This window comes from Perca flavescens, chromosome 6, assembly GCF_004354835.1.
Source record: "Perca flavescens isolate YP-PL-M2 chromosome 6, PFLA_1.0, whole genome shotgun sequence".
Classification (NCBI taxonomy): Eukaryota; Metazoa; Chordata; class Actinopteri; order Perciformes; family Percidae; genus Perca; species Perca flavescens.
Window position 1 is genome coordinate 27,996,357 of NC_041336.1, and position 19,123 is coordinate 28,015,479.

A 19,123-nucleotide genomic window follows, 5' to 3' on the forward strand; every position below is an offset into this window, starting at 1 on the left:
TGCCAGTCATGTACAATGGAGTGTTTATGAGAGACATACTGTATACACTATACACATCTATTGTCCCATTTGGAACAAACACTTTGTTAGATGTGTACTTTCACATCTCGGCACACACAGATTAGGTACTGATTCATAGATTAAAAAACACCCACACCCACAAATGCACACAGCCCAGGTAGGAGCCATGGCGTGGCAGCTGCAGGCTTTGTGGTTTAGTGGATAGCCTTCGAGTGGAGGATGGCACTGCTCGCAGCTGCTGGCACTGAGGACAAGCTGGAGTACTCCTATCAGCCAGAGGAGGACCAGGAATATGTTTGTCATGAAAGCTCGGAGCAGGAGGAAAAAGAAGAAGAAGAGGAAGAGGAGTATGTCTGTCTCCCCGATCATAGAAGCGCAGAGCAGGAGGAGGAAGAGATGGATGAAGAGCAACAGGTTCTGTGTGAAGGTAGACTTCTTTGTAATCGAGAGCATCATCTCTGTTGTGCTCTTCTCCTTGGTTCTCGCTAGTCTTATTTAGTGTATCGGAGCTTTTGTAGCGTGATACTTCAGTCTTAATTAATTTGTTCCGAAGCTATGTGGATTCTAAAGGGGGCTTATTTGATACCTGTGTAACCCTTACGATGGTATTTTGTCTCCTGTGGGCTGTGGCTTTATCCTGCAGGTGCAGTCCCTAATGTTAGTGTTGGTCTCAGCACTGCATGGTCCAGTTGCCTGCTAATGTGACGTGTTCAAACATGGGCTTGGCTCTTTGTTCCGGCTGTCACTTCAGTGCCAAGTGCCAGCTTGCTACATTGTAATACACCGTAACACTATGATTCTTACTTGGTATTTAGGTTTTTAGCTTGTTTAATCGCTTTGGGATTTGTTTTAGGGTTGAGTAACTATCCTGAATTTTTCACAGCATGGTTAGAGAGAGATGTGTACATTAACTAAAGGTATGGGCTCATGCAGGTACAACCGAGGACTCTTCAGTGATCTGGTCAGCTAAAAGCAAACTGCTAAAGCAAGCTTTTCTGCATCGAAAGTGATTGGTCACTTGGTAGTATTTGCAGTATTTGGGTCAGTGCATGAGACAGTGAGGTTACTGTGGCATAAATATGTTTTTTTTTTTATTGTGGCAATTAAGATGAATTTCAACTTGAGCCCAATAAGGAAATGGTACTCAATGATTCATACTTACATTATATTACATTTTAACAGTTCCATACAGGCTGTTTTGGGGGTATTGAATAGAATAACAAGGGCTCCTTTCTGTCCGTTGTCTTAGTGTTTGTTTGTTGTCCTTGAACCTGTGTGTTGTCTGTTGCCCATTGGCAACAGGGGGGCTGATGGAGCCAGAACTCCAGACGTCTGGTTCCATCCCCCCCAGCCCCCCTGCGGCAACGCAGACGGACAGAAAATCAGGAGTCTAATAGGTCCTTATTGAGCTTTAATTACATTTCAACTCAGAACTCTGAGTCACCTAACTTATCTATTAATAAGGTTGAAGCAATATAGTTGTTTTACCATTATACTGTACCTGTTGTTGTGGTCTAGATGAGAGAGAGAGAGGGAGAGAGCATCAGTCTTAAGTTACCTGCTCTCCGTATAAAACTGCAAGAAAACCTCCAGATCACATTACAATATTAAGTTACATCTCCTTCTACTGAATGTAATCTAGGTAACCATTGCCTTCTCTAAACTGTCTTCACCTTTTTCTATTACTGCCAATTTATGAACACACACACACACAGTATGACTGTATGAGTAAACGGGCTGCACCCTGTGCTATCAAGTGTCCAATCTCATTATAGGCCAGATAGCAAATGCATTTTTGTATTCCTTGGTTGTCGTCATGCCAGTTTGTTCCCTCGGTAACACTGTGCCTTAACAACTCACCCAGGAGAGTGTGTTTTTTTTCCCCGCATGATCAGGTGTCTGTATCATGACCAAATGCTTGCAAAAATAAGGAGTTTTGGTGCTATTTAGCAAAGGTCTGCATGGCAACATGCTAAACTAAAATGGTGAGCGTGCTAAACATTATACTTGTTAAAAAAAAGTGGCATGTTAGCATGCTGACGTTAGCATTTAGCTCACAGTATTATTATGCCTAAGCACAGCCTCAGAGTATGGCAACAGACAATTAGTGTTGATGTGCCCTTATTTAATCTAACAAAATGCCTCTGAAGCTCCTCAGCGTCATGCATGCTCATTCGACCTTGTCTGCTTGGAATAGAGCAACTTATTTAATAATGGATGATAATGATGGGAAATATCCTTAACTAAAGCATAGCCAACTGTGTCCAGCAGCCATACAGTACACTGCCTGTGATGAATGAGGATATGAAAATATGTTGTTTGCATTACACAACTGTTTTGCATTCTGGAAGGCCTCTGAGTTAGCTCTATTATGTAGGAACCTGAAATGACATTCGTCGAGGGTATAACGAGGGTCTCATGTTATTTCTGTGGAAACGGAGATAGTTCTGTTGTTCTTTGTTGTAATATTGTGTGCATCATATAATGTTGCTGTGCTTCCTGGTGCTGTATGACACATAATGCAATGTTGGACATCACACCTCCTGACAGTGTAGCATCACACATCTCCTCTCTCCAAGGTAGTGTTAAAAGTGACTAACAACACTGTTCAAAAGTAAACCTCCTCATACTCTGATATAACCCCGAAATTCCCCACCCAGTCATCCCATCTACATTGAAGTGGGAATGCAACTTTAGTACAACTCAAACCAATTGGGCAACACATTTTGTAATGAACCAACAAAACCAGTCACTCACGAGGAGCAGAGAAAATAGTTTTGCGTTAGTCAGAATGTCCCTTATGGGTGTTTTGCCCCAGAGAGAGGGTCATACATTCTGTCAATGACACCCTGTTTAAATTAGCACCGCAGAGGTGAATAATTCCTCCAGTCTAGATTGTTAAAGGTCCCATGGCATGAAAATTTCACTTTGAGGTTTTTTAACATTGTGTTCCCCCAGGCTGGCTGTGGTCCCCCCAATGGCTAGAAATGGTGATAGGTGTAAACAGAGTCCTGGGTATCCTGCTCTGCCTTTGGGCCGATCTGGAATCTTCTCCTTATGAGGTCATAAGGAGCAAGGTTACCTCCCCTTTCTCTGCTTTGCCTGCCCAGAGAATTTGGCTCACCCATGAGAGAGAGATACATCATGGCTTTCAAACGAGCAAAGTGTTGGTCAAGGCCAATGATAACGAAGGTGTGCTCCTGTAGCTGAACTAGCAGTGCTAGGTGTGGCTCCTCACATGGAGCGCTGTGTCTACATTCTGTTACTTATCTTTTCTGAATCACTTGGTATGAAGGTTGATGAATAGTGAGCTGTATATGAGTAGAGTAGAGGGAGTGTACTCCTTACGAGGCGTGAAAACAACGCATCTATGGATGGAAGGTTCTTGTTCTCGATCCATGAATCATTTTAATGATTCATGGACTGAGAACAAGAAAATAGATAGCAGGGATAACAGGCACCTGTAAATATTGGAAACACCCCTCTTCTTCATAATGCAATACAATTTAACAGCGCCATTAAGTTTATGAACATCTTTAAAACAGTTTGAACAAAAAACATTACGAACTTAATGAAGTTAGATTTTTTTTTTGTAGGGCTGCTGTATTAGACTGCATTAGTTTTAAGTTGGTGTACCTCATAAAGTTGCAAACTGGAAATGTACTTTTAAGGCAGGTTAATATGCAAAGTTTCATTATAAAAAAAAAAAAAAAAAAAAAAAAAAAAGATCCAGCATTTTAAAGAATAGGTACAAGTCACACAGTTATTGTGTATCCTACATCATATGCAACCATAGGGTTTTATACTGTATACCGTTGATAGAAAGTGATTTAAGTTATTCATGCTTTATAAAACCTAACAACTGAATTTTATTGCCTATAGACATTACAAATTGCACACATTTTATCCTGAAATGCACTGTAAGCTCATTTAACATATTATGTCACCAGAAGTTTGGAGTGCAGAACATTGACTGTTTCAACAAGGGTTGTGCTAGCGTACAGTTATAAATACTGTAAACAAGAGCTGAAGATGTTGTTTTACAAGCATGATACCTTGGATAAATGTTATATCGTCACAAATTTAATACAAGGTTTACTATTGTGATTTATTATTGACTGCATCGACAAATTGTATTTCGGGTGTTTTGTATTGATCCTTTTTCTTTCTTTGTCTGTGCAGTACTGTGTGCTGACCGAGTGGGCCAGATGACGAAGACCTATAGTGACATTGATGCTGTCACTCGACTGCTGGAAGAGGTAAGATCACGTTGAGTAAGATCAGTTAAAGTAGGAAAAACACAAAGGACTACAGTATATGCAGACTGTGAAGTACTTTGGTCAAAAGTTAATATGTAGTCTGATAGTCTAAACACATGTTCCTTTATGAGGTTCGTGGCAAAGGAGGTTTGATGGAACCACATCATAAAACTAGCTGTTGGCAGCTGATATTCAAATCTTAATGCTTCACATAAGCTGCTGGTGAGGAACTCGGCTGGCTTTCTCTGCATGAATTAAAAAAATGTGAAAATAGAATGGTGTCATTGTTAAATGGACCATGACATTTTCCAGCCAGCCAACCATTGACTAAACATGGTAATCAAAGATGGCACACCATCAACAAACAGACTGGAAAATAGTTTTCACCCTGTGAGAGATCATTTCACTGACCTCCATTGCTGTGAAAAGTTAACTTCCTTTGGTTGACAATGTATTCATATTCAACATTCAGAGTTTTGGAACACTAAACTAAACCTCCTAATCTAAATAGGTGTGGGAGTGTTCTGGTGCATCAGTGGGTTCACATTTAGAAGACATTTGTGCTGTTGTGGTCAATAAGAGGTTGAGGTATTAAAGCTTTAGTGCGTGACATTTTGATATTAATGAACGTACGTTCATTAATATCAAGCCATTGCCAAATGAGTTGCTTCAAAGCTAATTAAGACTATCCGCCCCACACAACTCTCTCTCTGTATTTCTCAGTATGGCTATGTTCAAAAGATTGTGGCGTCCGGTGACTTTCCCGCACAGAAACTCGAGTTAAGAGTCCATGTTTTTTTTTTTTTTTTTTTTTATCCTCTGTATCCTCCTTGCATACTGGCAACTGCGTGGAGGAGGGGTGGGGGTGGTGCGCGATCACAGAAGGGTGCATCATGTGTACGCGCAGACAGTGTTGTTGTCATTACTTAAAATTCCTCATGGGGGCGACAAACTAGACAAAGACACTGCAGTTGTCCTTGTAGAGTAATGTGTGTGGACATTATGTTGTGATTCTGCCCACCCTCTGTTTATTTCTTCATTCCACCTTCTCCTTGCTGAGGTGTTATTATATAAGTTTTAAACTCTTTTCTGCTGCATGTCCTTTACATACATTATTCCTAGAGGACAAATTTACACTGCCATAATTTTAAAGGAATCATTTGACATTCCGTATGAACCTTAGAACAACTCCTAGTTAGGTGAAAAGATCAATACCACTCACTTATCGGTCTGTTAAATATGCAGCCAGCAGCCAGTTAGCTAAGCATAAATACTGGAAACGGGTAAAAACTGCTATCCTGGCTCCAAAGGTAAGAGTGGTATCAATTTTCATCTAACTCGCGAGAGCAAATTAACATATTTTCCCATAATGTCAACACATTTGTTTAACGTCTGTAATGTTTTCAAGTCTTTGCTGTGAGAACACTAAACGAAACCTTTATCTCGGTGCAGAAAGAGCGCGACTTGGAGTTAGCAGCTCGCATTGGCCAGTCACTTCTGAAGAAAAACAAAGCCCTCAGTGAGAGGAACGAACTGCTGGAGGAGCAAGTAGAGCACATACGAGAGGAGGTACACATTTGTCACTTTGTCATTTTAGTAAGAGTAGCTCCGAGGTGGTTGGGCATGTCTTAGAACATGCAAAATCTGTGTAATGGTCTGTTGCAGTCCAACATGTGAGCTGTAGCCATGCCTTTATTTTTTTTTTACTTTAACTGTCGTCTGTCTACATGTCTTCATATTATATTCCACATAAAGGTCTCTCAGTTGCGTCACGACTTGTCCATGAAAGATGAGCTGTTACAGTTCTATACCAGTGCTGCCGAGGAAAGTGAGGGGGAGTCTACCACCTCCACACCGTGAGTCCCCTTTCATTCACCTCTCATCTTCTTCTTGGTAAAATAGTATGCAGTGCTGTTTTGCATTGGAATTCAAGTGTGATGCAAACAAACACACATCATTAAAAAATACTCCCTTCTTAAAGGTCCCATGGCATGAAATTTTCACTTTGAGGTTTTTAACATTAATATGCGTTCCCCCAGCCTGCCTATGGTCCCCCAGTGGCTAGAAATGGTGATAGGTGTAAACCGAGCCCTGGGTATCCTGCTCGGCCTTTGAGAAAATGAAAGCTCAGATGGGCCGATCTGGAATCTTCCCTTTATGACATCATAAGGGGAAAGGTTACCGCCCCTTTCTCTGCTTTGCCTGCCCAGAGAATTTGGCCCACCCATGAGAAAGAGAGAGATATCATGGCTTGCAAACGAGCAAAGCATGGCAGTAGGTCAAGGCCACACCCCCACCCTCCACCTTGCCCCCTCCTCTCTCCTCTTCAATAGCATTTAAAGCTACAGACACAGAACTGGCCCATCCTAAGGAAAGCTCATTGTGGGACTGGCTCTAGTGGCTGTAATTCTGCACCAAGCCTGAATTTCGGGAAAGAGACTTCATATACAGTATTAGGGGACCACTAAGGTCTATATAAAAGCATCCAAAAAGCAGCGCGTCATGGGACCTTTTTAAGCTTTTATAAGCTGCATGAAAGCAGTTGTCAATTTTAGACAGCTGTTAAATATTGTGAGTTTTTTGTTAGAAATTACATTTTTCATTTACCCTCTAATGAATCTCTTCAGAATAATGCATTAATTATATTAAGTGTTATGAGTTGCTTTGTGGGGAAAAATAACATGTAAATGTGATGGGGGGCCATCACCACTACTGCTACGTATAATTGGTAATTCACAAGGTCTTATAGCATAGTAATGGCTGACTGACTGACCTGCTGATTTGTGTGTGTGTTTACGTGTGTGTGTGTGTTTACAGTGTCCGTCCCAGTGAAAACAATGTGTCAACTCCAATTGTTTTCCCCCTGGACTCGTTGCAGAAGAAACTCAAAGATCTGGAAGAAGAAAACAAATCTTTGCGATCTGAGGTACACACACACATTCACACACAGGCTCCTGCAAACACACAATATTTTTTTTATAAATGGCTAAAAGCATAATACGTAATGAGTATCCCTAGTTGTTTGTACCCACACAGTTTAACTTTGGACTCTCCTCTCCGGCTCAACGGCCAGAGAGAGAGAGAGCGCAGCGGGCACAACCTGCACGCTGCTCGGTCACATCAGCGCTATAAGGCATTTGTTGTAAAATGGTGCTGCGGCTCCTTTAAGAGAGCTCAGTGTGTGTGTGTGGGTGTGTGTGTGGTAAGTGGGCAGAAGAGAGCTAGAGAAAGAGGAAACGGACGTGTTGTATGCAACCGGAGCAGAGTTGGTGGAATAAGTTTACATTTTGTACACAGTGTGCGCGCTGTCCGAAATAAACCCCAGACTGACAGCCAAGTTCATTCATTTGCTCACCAGAAACAGGATTTTAACCCCAGCGTTATTGACATTTCCGAATGCCTTCCTACAGTTGATTAATAAAAGTGGGCTTTCCACACAAACAAACGTAGCCTACATGATGTCTCATTAGTATGAGAAGAAAATGAGATTTCGTGTCGGATTCGGGTTGGGCAGAAAAATTCGGCCCGATCCGGACTCTACACCACACACACTTCTAGTGGGTCATAAGTGATGATTGAGAGGGATTACTTTTGTATTAGTCTATACTTTGTTTTTTGGTTTTTTTAGGAACATCTGTTACATAGTATACCTTTTTAATACATTTCAGCACACGTTTTATGCTTTTGTTTTAAGAGTAAATCTATATTATTGCATTACTTATCAAAGTACAATTGCATGAAAATATTGTTTACAAAAATGTTAAAACCCCATGTAATAGTGAGCGTTGCCAAAGTTCAAGCGAAAAATAATAATCATCAAAATCAAATTTAAAAAAAAGTACACATTATCAACATTGATGTTGACACAACTACAAAAATCCTGACATCTTGTTTAATTTAGTTTGTTGGCAGCAATACGGTTTGTGTTCCGTAGAATGACTTACAGTCTATTAGTTATTTATTGGGGTGATTAATAATGTCTGCTGTGTGTAGTATTGATTAGTTATGTCTGTTTTGTGTTTTTCAGGCCAGTCATTTGGAGACAGAAACTATCTCCTATGAGGAGAAAGAGCTGCAACTTGTCAACGACTGCGTCAAAGAACTACGTGAGTATTGGACTTAGAGAAGTCATATTATGCTCAATGTTTTATTTGTTTCGAGAGACTGTTTTCTTTGCAGATTCTCACTTTTGATGAACACCTGTCGATGTTTTCCAGGTGATGCCAACGTGCAGATTTCCTCTCTGGCTGAAGAGCTGGCTAGGAGGACTGAAGACGCCTCCAGACAGCAGGAGGAGATCACACACCTCCTCTCCCAGATTGTAGATCTCCAGAAGAAGGCCAAGATGGTACAAACCTTAAACTGATAATGTTAAATATCATTTTAGTATTTAAAGAATGTTACATTGGTTATTTATATTTTGTCGCATTAATGTCTGCGTAAAATGCAATGGACTAAATACATTGGATGTTTTTATATACCCTCTCTTTGTCTGTGGTGTTTGTAGTATGCCGTGGAGAACGAGGAGCTGACTCAGCACTTAGGTGCAGCCAAAGACGCCCAGCGACAACTCACTGCGGAAGTAAGGCAAACCACAAAACCCCCTGACTACCTACACTAACAATATAACATGATAGTCTGAGTAGTTACAGCACCTCATGTGATATGTAGTACTGCAGTAAATTGCAGTACTGTTGTATGGTCCAATGTGTGAATTAGAACATCTTCAAGACAAAGCTCAACTTAATGTCAGTTTCAATTGATTTCTTCACCCTGAAATACTTTGGATTTGTAATAAAAGACCTAAAAGTCATTAGATAGATGTACATAGTTATGGATAAAAATCTATAACCTATGGATCACCACCAGTACCTAATTAAACTCAAAGCCTGCTTGAGAACCAAATGTAATGAGAATCTATTTATTTATGGAATTTATTTACCATGTGTTCCACTAACGGAAAGACAAACAAGTGAAAAATAACCCCCACATCAGGTGCTATTAATTAAATCCCTAATGAAAACTGAAGTACGCATGCACGTTGTAGCACAGTTTCTTATTTCTAAATTCCTTCCAATCTCGTCTTTCTTGATCTTTCTTTTACGGTCCTCCAGTTGCGAGAGTTACAAGATAAGTATGCAGAGTGCATGGAGATGCTGCACGAGGCTCAGGAGGAGCTGAAGAACCTGAGAAATAAAACTCTACCGCTCAGCACACCGAGGCGTTTCCATTCTCTGGGTCTGTTCCCAATGGTGAGCTTCTATTTGTTCACGTGTCTGTCGGAATCACTGCATCTCCACGGTTTCAGCTGCTACAAAATCATTTTACCTTTGTTTTGTTTTTTTGCTTCTTCTCCAGGACTCTCTGGCAGCAGAAATAGAGGGCACCATGAGGAAGGAACTTCAGATGGATGATCCAGATGTAGAAGAACAGAGGTATATCCAATTTAAGAACCTGGCTCACCTTAAAATGAAAACAAAGGGTTGTTAATGACTAACTTCAGTGAAATATTCAGGGTTGATATACTAAAACTCTTAGGCTCGTGAGTGAAAACAACTAAATATTTTATCAGATGTGCCTTTCGTTTAGACAGCGTTTTTGGGGCTTAAAAACGCATAAAAAGTGAAACCACCCTCCAGAGTGGAAATCTTAAACGCTCCACCCGTCTAAAGGGTAAAAAACGCAAAAGTCCTGCTCCCATATTTCTTTACGCCCATGGCCACTCCGCCGTTGGGTATCCACAGCCTGCCTATACTTGGTCCGGATGGCTTTCAGCTTTGATGATATCTGACTTTTACAGATGGCGTCTTTCTCGCGTGGATATGACGTCCCTCCAGGTACAGGATACTGCTGAAGAAATTCGGTCCATAGGTCTATATATTTTGACTGGCAGGACTCCCAGGCCACGCCCTGTTGTGCCTTTGTAATCTAAGGTTGTTTGGAGCAATAACTCCACCTCCTCGTCTGTCCAGACAAAATTGTCAGCTTTTGTTGTTCGCTTTGCCATGTTTTGGTTTGGCGCTACCAGGGAGCGAAGTAGAAGGAAGGTTCTATACAGGCGCGCGGACTTGGTTGGTGTTGTGTGGCAGTGCTTCACACTACCTCCTAGCCGCCTGGTGTGCATACTACATCGAATTTCACACACTTTTGCATCACCATATGCACACAGATTCTCCCCCAATGCTCCTCTAAATATATATATATATATTTTATGTGTTTATGTATGTGATTATGTTTCTCCAGACTACACCCAAAGCGAGTGTTCCAGACAGTGAAAAACCTGAACCTGATGCGTCAGCAGCGTTCATCGCTAGCCCCCTCCCCCCTCAACATCCCAGGCTCCAATCAGACATCATGCCTCACCTCAGGGCTCTCCAGCAGGGTGGGCACGCCACGCTGCAACTCCATATATGGCAGCGAGATGGGAAGTGGGATCATCCTGGACAATCGGACTAGCAGTATCCTGGAGGGTCCAGATGATGGGTATGGACAGATTGACTCTGTAACATACATTTTGGATTGTTATAAGTTAGTGTTGGTTTCTTCCTCTTTGTCTCCAGTAACTAAGGACATGCCACTCAATTCTATTATTTTTTTCTGTGTTTATTTGTGACCTTGGTGTTTGTTGGCATTTTGGCTATTTATTTCTGTTTGGTGCCTAGTTAGGTTAGCTACGTAGTTCCTTCCTTTTTTTTTTATATCTGACAACGGAGCAACTGAGCTTTACAAAATAACAAAACAGAGAGACATACGTGCTTTTAAAAAATTGTCTCTGAAACCAAACAATGTCCCCCTGTCCAGGTCAGAGGACTCTAACAAGCGGACCCCTGGAACCCCAGGGACACCGGGCAGCAGGGACCTGGAGGCAGCCCTGCGACGTCTGTCTCTCCGCCGAGACAACTACCTCTCAGAAAAACGCTTCTTCGAGGACGAGCGGGCGAGAAAGCAGGCTTACTTGGCCAAAGAGGAAGAAAAGGGAGGTGAAGGAAGTAGTGGAGGCCTGGCGACACCGACGGAGAGCCTGTTGTCGCTGTGCTCGCATCCCTCCTTAGGAAGCGCCTGGTCGGGGTACTCATTCACAGCCAGATCCTACCTGCCGGATAAGCTGCAAATTGTAAAGCCACTAGAAGGTGATTATTCCTCTCAGAGACACAATTCCTCTAATCCTCCACATAATGAAAAAGAGAGTCAAAATCAGAATGCCTTGCACAGTGACAACAAAAGTTTTCAGAACTGTCAACCGAATCCAAACCAGAGCCTGGCACACAATTCAAATAGTAGATTTCTACACACTCCCCAAAGTTACACTCAGATGAGTCGGACCCAATCCCAGAACCAACAGCAGAATCATTATCTGATTTTGCATCACCGCAGTCAGTCCAAAATCTTTCTGAGTGCCTCACAGGATCCTAAGATCCTGCAGAGGAGCTCCAGTCTGTCGGAGCTGAGCAGCGGGCCGAGCTCCCAGCCCCCCCTCAGAGCTCCGCTGGCTTTAGTCACAGGCCTGCTGGAGCTAGTGGAACAACAGGAAGGCAGTTTAAATCTCCAGCACTCGTTTTACTTCAGACATACACAGCCACGCTGCTGGTTTGAAATATAGAATATTAGACAGCCTGCTGTGTGCTGATGGTTTGAAACATTCAGTCTGTTTTAAAAAAATCCATTAATCCACCTCTTAATATTTTACATAGACAAATGTGCTGTATATATTTTTTAAAGAGTGTTTGTTTTATCATACAGGTATATCATTTGCATTGAGTGAGTCAGAATGTTGTACTTTAAACGGCACCTCATGTATTTATTCAACACATTTTTCTTATGCCTGGTTTTTTTTTTTAATAGGATAATTATTATTCTATGATTATTTATTGCCATAGTGTAGTTGAGTTAATGTGGAGTGTGAAGAGTTAAATTGTTGATATATATACTTGCTAGCACATTAGTGTTGGGCTGGCCAAAAAAGCAAAACAGCCTTAAACCTGAAGATATTTTTGTTAAAATTGCACATGTGCAATTTGTAGCCTTTAATGCATTTATCATTTTAAAAATGATGTCCACTAAAGAAAGACAAAAGTGGAAAAAAAAACTGCTGTCACAAAGATATTTTCTGTGTTGTGGCACCACCTAGTGTTCAAACTCGGTAACACTACTTGGTGCATGAAGGAGTGAAAGACAAAAAAAATTGTTTAATTCCAAGTCTAATGATAGTTTGTCAAGATGTCATGAATAATCTAGAATCTTTCAGATTTGTTTTTCTAATTTCTTTATGACCTCAGATTATTTGCATGACAGTGTTCTGCCTTCATAATCATACATAATAAACCAGGTAGTCAACAGTCCAGAAGTAGAAGAATTTTGACGTCCATCCCTTTCACTCCTCTTTTGTTCGCCTTTTCTCCATTTGTTTTGTCTTGTCTGCACTTTACTTCTTTATCTGTTCAACTTCTCTTTTCTTTGTTGAATTCTTAAATAAAATATTCCTAATTTTCTTACCTTCCCATTTCTTTCTTTTTGTGTTCGTCTTGTGAGCATGTGTACTGACATCTCTCAAGGGACCTTCATTTATCATGAGAAACAACCATTCGTTGGACTTGAAATGAGACCAATTTAATAGGTTCAGGATGCTTAATAAATACCAAGACATCACTACTGTGGCATTCAATGTTGCTGCAGTAGGAGTATACAATATACCTTTGCCTGTCTGTGTGACTACATGTAAATGTGACATGGATTGTGTGACTGTTTATATGCATGACTGTGTCCCCTCTGGTGTGGGTGGGTGTATGTGCGCATGTCTCTGCTATCTGCTTGCAAGTGTTTATATACAGTATATCTGCCTGTAAACAGCGGAAATATAGTTTTGATCTATTTTTACACATTTAAACATTGAAATGACATTTACTTAACAGATGTTAATATGCCTACAGCAAAGTGCTGAGACATTATCCTGTGAAGCTAATGTGATTTGGGTTGGATAGCAGTATTAAGTTCAGTGAAGCAGGCCTGTCAGTGTTGCAATGTGCCCCCCCTCCTTCCTTTTTGTTTGGTTGTGAAGGCAACCCCCTTCACAACCACTTATAGTTTTTTGTTCTTAGTAACCAGAAGTTTAACATTGCAGAAGGCACTTAATTTGTGCATTGGCCTATTGTATACCAATACCAACATACCAATTTTTAGATATCATTTAACCTAAGATAACATGTAGAAGTGCCAACACCAATAGCTAGTAATTTGTAGAGTTATAAACCGGTTTCTCAGGGCTGAAACATCCTCTGGGTCAACATTTGAAACCACTTCCTTGATGATCACCAACACTGCCGCCGTCCTGAGGGCAATATATAATTCCGATGAGCTGCATTTGTCGCAGAGAGCATCTTAACACAGTTTTAGATAACATGAGTTTTTCTGATTTTTTTTTTTTTTTGTTTCTTTTCAGGCTCTGCTACTCTCCATGCATGGCAGCAACTGGCTCAACCCCACATGGGAGCTCTGCTTGATCATCGGCCTGGTGTGGTCACAAAGGGCTTCTGCACTTTAGCACACGAGCAGGAACAGGAAGACGGCTGGCACCTGGACCAACCAGAGGAGGACGAAGTTTCATGTGACTCATTCACTGGCTTATCAGAAGAGAGCTCTGTTCCCATGGACAGGCCTTGCTCTACCTCTTCTCCCTTTGTTTGCTGCATCAACAATGGAGACGTTGATGACCGAAGCCAATCGGATACATTGCAAGGAGACGTATGCAGGGCAAGAGAAGCGATTCAAGTCAAAGCTGGACATGTTGCAAACATGCCTCTTTCCTTCTCCTGCCCCTCCCCTTCCCCTTCTTCTTCTCCTCCTCCTCCTCCTCCTCTCCCCTCTTCTTCCGAGATGAATGGGCACGTGGACCTCAAGGAGCTCCAGGCCTTACAGCCCGCCACAGTGGACCGTTTGTCTGGTGAGGGAGCACTTAGCTGAGGTCACTGCACTGCATCCACCCACCCTTGTAACCCTGGAGCATGGTGATAAAGGGGAGGGGGGTGAAGAGGAAGGGTGGGAGGGTGAGGGAATTGGGAAAAGCATTCACTGGACATCTCACAACCCCAATGTGACGTCCCTTCCTGCACGCTCATGTGCACACACCTGCACACTCATCCCACCGGCAGTCCTTGTGTGTGCAGCCATCGCACCCCATCAAAACAGAGTACATGTTTTATTTTTTTGTTCATTCATTTACTTCAGTTTCCATCTTCGTAGTCTTCTTTCTTGGTTTACACTTTCTTTCACTGCCACACTTTGCTGTATTTCTACCAATCACATTTACGTTTCTATTTTCTACCATACCTCTCCACCATACCTATCCTCTTCAAGAAGACTATGACTTTAGGGTGTCTTTTACAATTTTAATAATCTCTCTTGCTGGGGACCTGCAGCACCTGCACACAATTTTGGTACTCATAGTATTTATTTAATTTCTTCTAGCAGTCAACACTAAAACACAAACCCGTGCATGCAGAAATACCAAGGCTTGAGTCCAGTATGTGGGCACGTACGTGTATATCAGGTGTTCTTAGTGCAGCTGTCCAAGTCACATGAACACCCACGGCTGGTTAATATTAGTTGACTTTTAGCTTTGGTGTACGGTCACCTTTGTATAGCCTACACATGATAGGATTTATTTATGGATTTTGTTTTAGAGAAATCCAAGGTTAAAATGTTAAAGTGATGGTCCCAACATTTTAAAAAGACAAAACAATAAAATTAAACACAATCAATCACCGCAAATTAAATACCACCCACATCAAAATACCTCAGTACAACAAGAACAACTTGATGGCTGAAGTAAAAATGTCACAGAAAATGTAATAAAAATGTGTGACTCTATTCCATAAATAAGTCCTGACCTGACTTCTATAAGCCCCCCGTGTTTTTCAGCAGCTGGATGTGTAACTAGCCCTGGTATTAGCTACTGTATACTAAGTATGTATGAACACAAATATTAAGATGACGCTGCTTCGGAGTCCAAGGGGATGCATTTAATATTACCAAATAATTATTTTTGCTTCATCTGCAGTTTTAGAAAAAATTAGATGTCAAACCACTATACCAATCTGAACAGGCTTCATCCAAATGACACTGTATCAATGATGACACAAACAGAAAAGTTAAGTTTGCCAGTACTCTTAATTGGTGCGGGGACTACACACATTTTCTTCAAACAAAACATTTGAATGCAGAATTTACTACCTGAGCACACATTCTTGGAAAAACTTTTACATTTCAGTGTTTTGGCTGCTAATGATTACTCAGTTTCATCTTACTGTTGTGGGCTTTTACTTTAGTGCTAGTCTGTTATTTCTCTTGCTTATGAATCATCAATCTATTCACTACAGTACAGTACAATGTATGACATCTAGTGAATAGATATCATACATTCATTAACTTTTTTTCTTTTGCTAAACTTTTGCTGTCTAAAAGATGTGGTCAACATTTTTAGACAAAAGTACGCAAATTTGCCAACAGTAAGACTATGTATAAACGTCACCAAAGGAAGTAATATAATACAAACCACAAGGCTACATGTATAGTTTACTGAAAGCACGGGTTCACAATGTTTTTAAAAGTCTTTTTAACAATAGTCAAACGTCCATATGTACACCAACACAGTTTTTACTTGCTTTGATCATTCCTGAGTCCTGTTCACACTGGCCATTACAAGATCCTTTCCTCATGTGCTATTAATGTAATTGTTCCATGAAAACCTACATTCATCTGACATCAGGGCTTTGACTTTTGCCCAAAAATCATATTCGAAGTTAGTTTGTTTATTAATATTTGAATATATTCAAATATCTATTAATAATATTTTGACCATTAAATGCCTTCAGTAGGACCTATATTTTTTATCAAACTTAAGTTGTATATGTTCTGTCCACCAGAGGGAAGTGTATCAGTCAATGTCAATAGGCAGACAATGTTTTCAGAAGAAAAACACAATCATTAAAATTGTTATTAAAAGTCAGAACTTGGATTAAACACAAACCGTTTGCTTTTGACAGGAAGTTAGGAGTTTTCACCGTTGGGAAATGCAAGCCACGGCCGAGAGACGTGCGTCTCTGCGACGTGTAGTTACATTTTGAAATGTGTGAAAAAGCCTCGGAATCTGAATTGAAAACAACGTTTACAAGCAAACACATTTACAAAAAATAATTCCCATAACAGGTTCGGATATTAAGGGCTGCCTAGTATTCGTTCGAATATAATTATTTATTTTAATATTCAAATTATATTTGAATAACGAAGTTCGGAGTCAAAGCCCTATCTGACATTAATATAAAGCTTCAGCCGTGTGAGTTTGTCAAGTAAGTAAAATTTATTTGTATAGCACCTTTCACAGAAAAAAATCACAAAGTGCTTCACAATAAAAGTGGATAATCTTCCAAGGTTAGTCTTTTAGTATGAAATGTCTGCTTGCAATGGCCAGTATGAACAGGAGGAATGATTACAGCAGTCATTGGGAGCAACACAATATCAAAAGAATGCTGTTGGCAAACTTGCCTAACTCTGGGTGCCCACAGTGCACACCCTATCACCAATTCAATGTCTTAGGAATTCAGGAGCTAATGTATGCTGGTGCTTTTGCTCAGAGCTCATACTATAATCATGGTCTATTTTTTCTCTACTTGGTGTACAGTGTTTTTGCAGTGTTGCTTGGTACCCTTTGTCTCAGTCCTAACTGCCTTTTTCTGTGTTGTATTCTCCTTCCCTCCCTTTTCCTCTCCTCTAGTTAATTACCCAGGGAAGTGTATGTCCCATACTAGCTCTACATACACCTTCACCACCTGCAGGATTCTCCACCCCTCTGATCAGCTGACCTCTGTGTCACCAAGGTAAACCTCTTCAATACCAGACTACTTTTTATTACTGTTGAACGGTTTTAAAATGTCTGCAATATTGTTTAGTCCTTAGTACAATTGAGTGTAGTGTACACTTACAAACACATGATGGCAGATGGAGTCCTTTCTCTACCTGGATTTCATTTTTACATTTAAGTTTTACCAAATGGCACATTAAGGAGAGAGCGCTGCTGCTTCTGTAAACAGGAAGCCTTACGAAGAAAATGAATGACGACCTACTTAACGCCTGATGAAATCTTTATTTTGTACGGTAAATCAAATAGCAGCTTCTCGGCCAAGGAGCAAATCCCCCTCTTGTTCCCCTCCAATAGATTTTGAGGCAGGGCTACTTTGATGCCTCAGCACCTAGCTGACTTCTCTCTGTGTCCCTGCTGTCTGATTGGCCTTGGCAGGTCATGTGATGAGGAAGAAGAAGTGGAATTGTATCATATGGTTGTCATGGCCGGAGTAGAGCAGACCCATTGAGTGCACCCACTGGGGTGCACATGGGTGAGGCAATGCATGAGAGTGCATTCCTAAAGACTGTGGGTGTGTGTAAAGCAGAATAACAAAAGCTATTTGCCCTAACTCCCCAGATAGTCACATTGTGGGCCTACATGTAGGCTAGTTTGCCTCTAATGTTGCCAACTAACAATCCAGCTTCTGACACAATGCTATGACTCCAATCACTGATCAAATCTAACTTTGTGAGGATTTGAGCATGGATGCTCATTGTTGCCCTTTGAGAACATTACATGATAGAAATAATCTAGAGCTTTTAACCACATCTAGCAACTTCATTCCGCAAAAGGAACTGGCTCAGGTGTCATCACGTGACTTTAATCTGGCCCTTCGGTCAATTGATCCGAATTTGGCACATACATGGAGATTCTAATCCCTGTCTGAATCAGAAGCCTGCGCTTCTGGCATCAGACGTCAGGGATTCAGCATCTACAACAAGCCATTCAACACTTTAGGTTCTATATACAACTTTCAGAACCATTTGACTTTTCTGCTACGTTCGTGCTACACAACACGCGCCACTATATCAATGACGACTGGCGGGTTAAATCGGATGTCCTACATGCAGAGTATGCCAGGCAGACACTCACAGGTGGATGCGGTGACCGGCTCAGACATACACTGTGGATATTTACCGGTCACGTGGTGTGCAAGCGGTTCTAGGAAAGTGGCTGCGTGTCTCCATGACAATGCACAGAACATCGTAGCTGCGTGACCGGTCTTCAGCTGTCGGGACATGTAATAGTGGTTTTCTGCTATAGTAATGTTCATGATCTCATATATAGAACTTTTTAAGACCTTGCGGATATACCCAAAAGAGGGAAAAGGGTAGGGAAAAAGGCAAGGACCCAGGACTAGAGATCTAACCATCCAGTGAAGCAGATAACAGCGGATGTCTGAACACTAGACCCAAAACCATTCACAGCATTGGCTGGGAGAAGATCATTTGCATCTGATGCTGAAGGTCTGCTTTGAATCAGGAGAGAGGTAATGATATCATCCTAGTACATGACCACTTTGCCCAGATATAGGTCATGTGATTGCACCTGAGTCAGAGATTTTTGTGCTTAGTTTCTTTTAACTGTGTAGCTTCACTAATAATGGACTTACTGTGCGGTAAATAGTCGGTAGTAGTATAAAATTTGTCTGTAAGCCTTAATGTTTGTGACTGTGATTATCATTTCAAATGTTATTGGTCACTGACGATGGGGCTGCCTGTGACAAATAACGCCGTGATTTTATGCAGATGCATGGTTATGTTTTAATTCATTCCATAACCTGTTCAATGAGCGTTAATTGTCACTAAAAGACAAGTTCTAAGACTTGATAACTAATGTCTACTCATTTGTCTCATTTCCCATACTGTTTCTCATGCTCCATGCACATCCATGGCCTCCGTTCCTCTGCTCTTTCCTCCCTCTCTCCACCCCCTTCTCTCCCCTTACT

General features: G+C 41.1%; 1 protein-coding gene and 1 long non-coding RNA gene across 6 annotated transcripts in view; one reads left to right on the top strand and one right to left on the bottom strand.

Annotated features, from left to right (window-relative positions):
- The window catches only part of trak1a (trafficking protein, kinesin binding 1a), a 44,844-nt gene that overhangs the window by 21,955 nt on the left and 3,766 nt on the right, over nt 1–19,123 (top strand). For 2 of the 5 annotated variants that reach the window (XM_028581769.1, XM_028581766.1), the window contains exons 3-15: nt 4,204–4,280; nt 5,733–5,849; nt 6,036–6,136; nt 7,098–7,206; nt 8,308–8,386; nt 8,498–8,628; nt 8,788–8,862; nt 9,395–9,532; nt 9,639–9,715; nt 10,524–10,763; nt 11,082–11,410; nt 13,717–14,217; nt 17,047–17,149. In XM_028581769.1, coding sequence (XP_028437570.1) covers nt 4,230–4,280; nt 5,733–5,849; nt 6,036–6,136; nt 7,098–7,206; nt 8,308–8,386; nt 8,498–8,628; nt 8,788–8,862; nt 9,395–9,532; nt 9,639–9,715; nt 10,524–10,763; nt 11,082–11,410; nt 13,717–14,217; nt 17,047–17,149 — 2,051 coding nt within the window. In that variant the 5' untranslated portion in view covers nt 4,204–4,229. Of the gene's footprint in view, nt 1–367; nt 449–4,203; nt 4,281–5,732; nt 5,850–6,035; nt 6,137–7,097; nt 7,207–8,307; nt 8,387–8,497; nt 8,629–8,787; nt 8,863–9,394; nt 9,533–9,638; nt 9,716–10,523; nt 10,764–11,081; nt 11,411–13,716; nt 14,218–17,046; nt 17,150–17,568; nt 19,069–19,123 lie in introns of those variants that run through there. The other 3 variants (XM_028581771.1, XM_028581770.1, XM_028581768.1) reach the window with 3 other exon arrangements.
- Nucleotides 8,400–19,123, bottom strand: part of LOC114557992 (uncharacterized) — a 53,420-nt gene continuing 42,696 nt past the window's right edge. Inside the window, exons 2-3 of the long non-coding RNA XR_003692881.1 lie at nt 9,609–9,743; nt 8,400–8,642 (exon numbers count right to left, since the gene is read on the bottom strand). This is a non-coding gene — a long non-coding RNA (uncharacterized LOC114557992). The remainder of the gene's footprint in view (nt 8,643–9,608; nt 9,744–19,123) is intronic.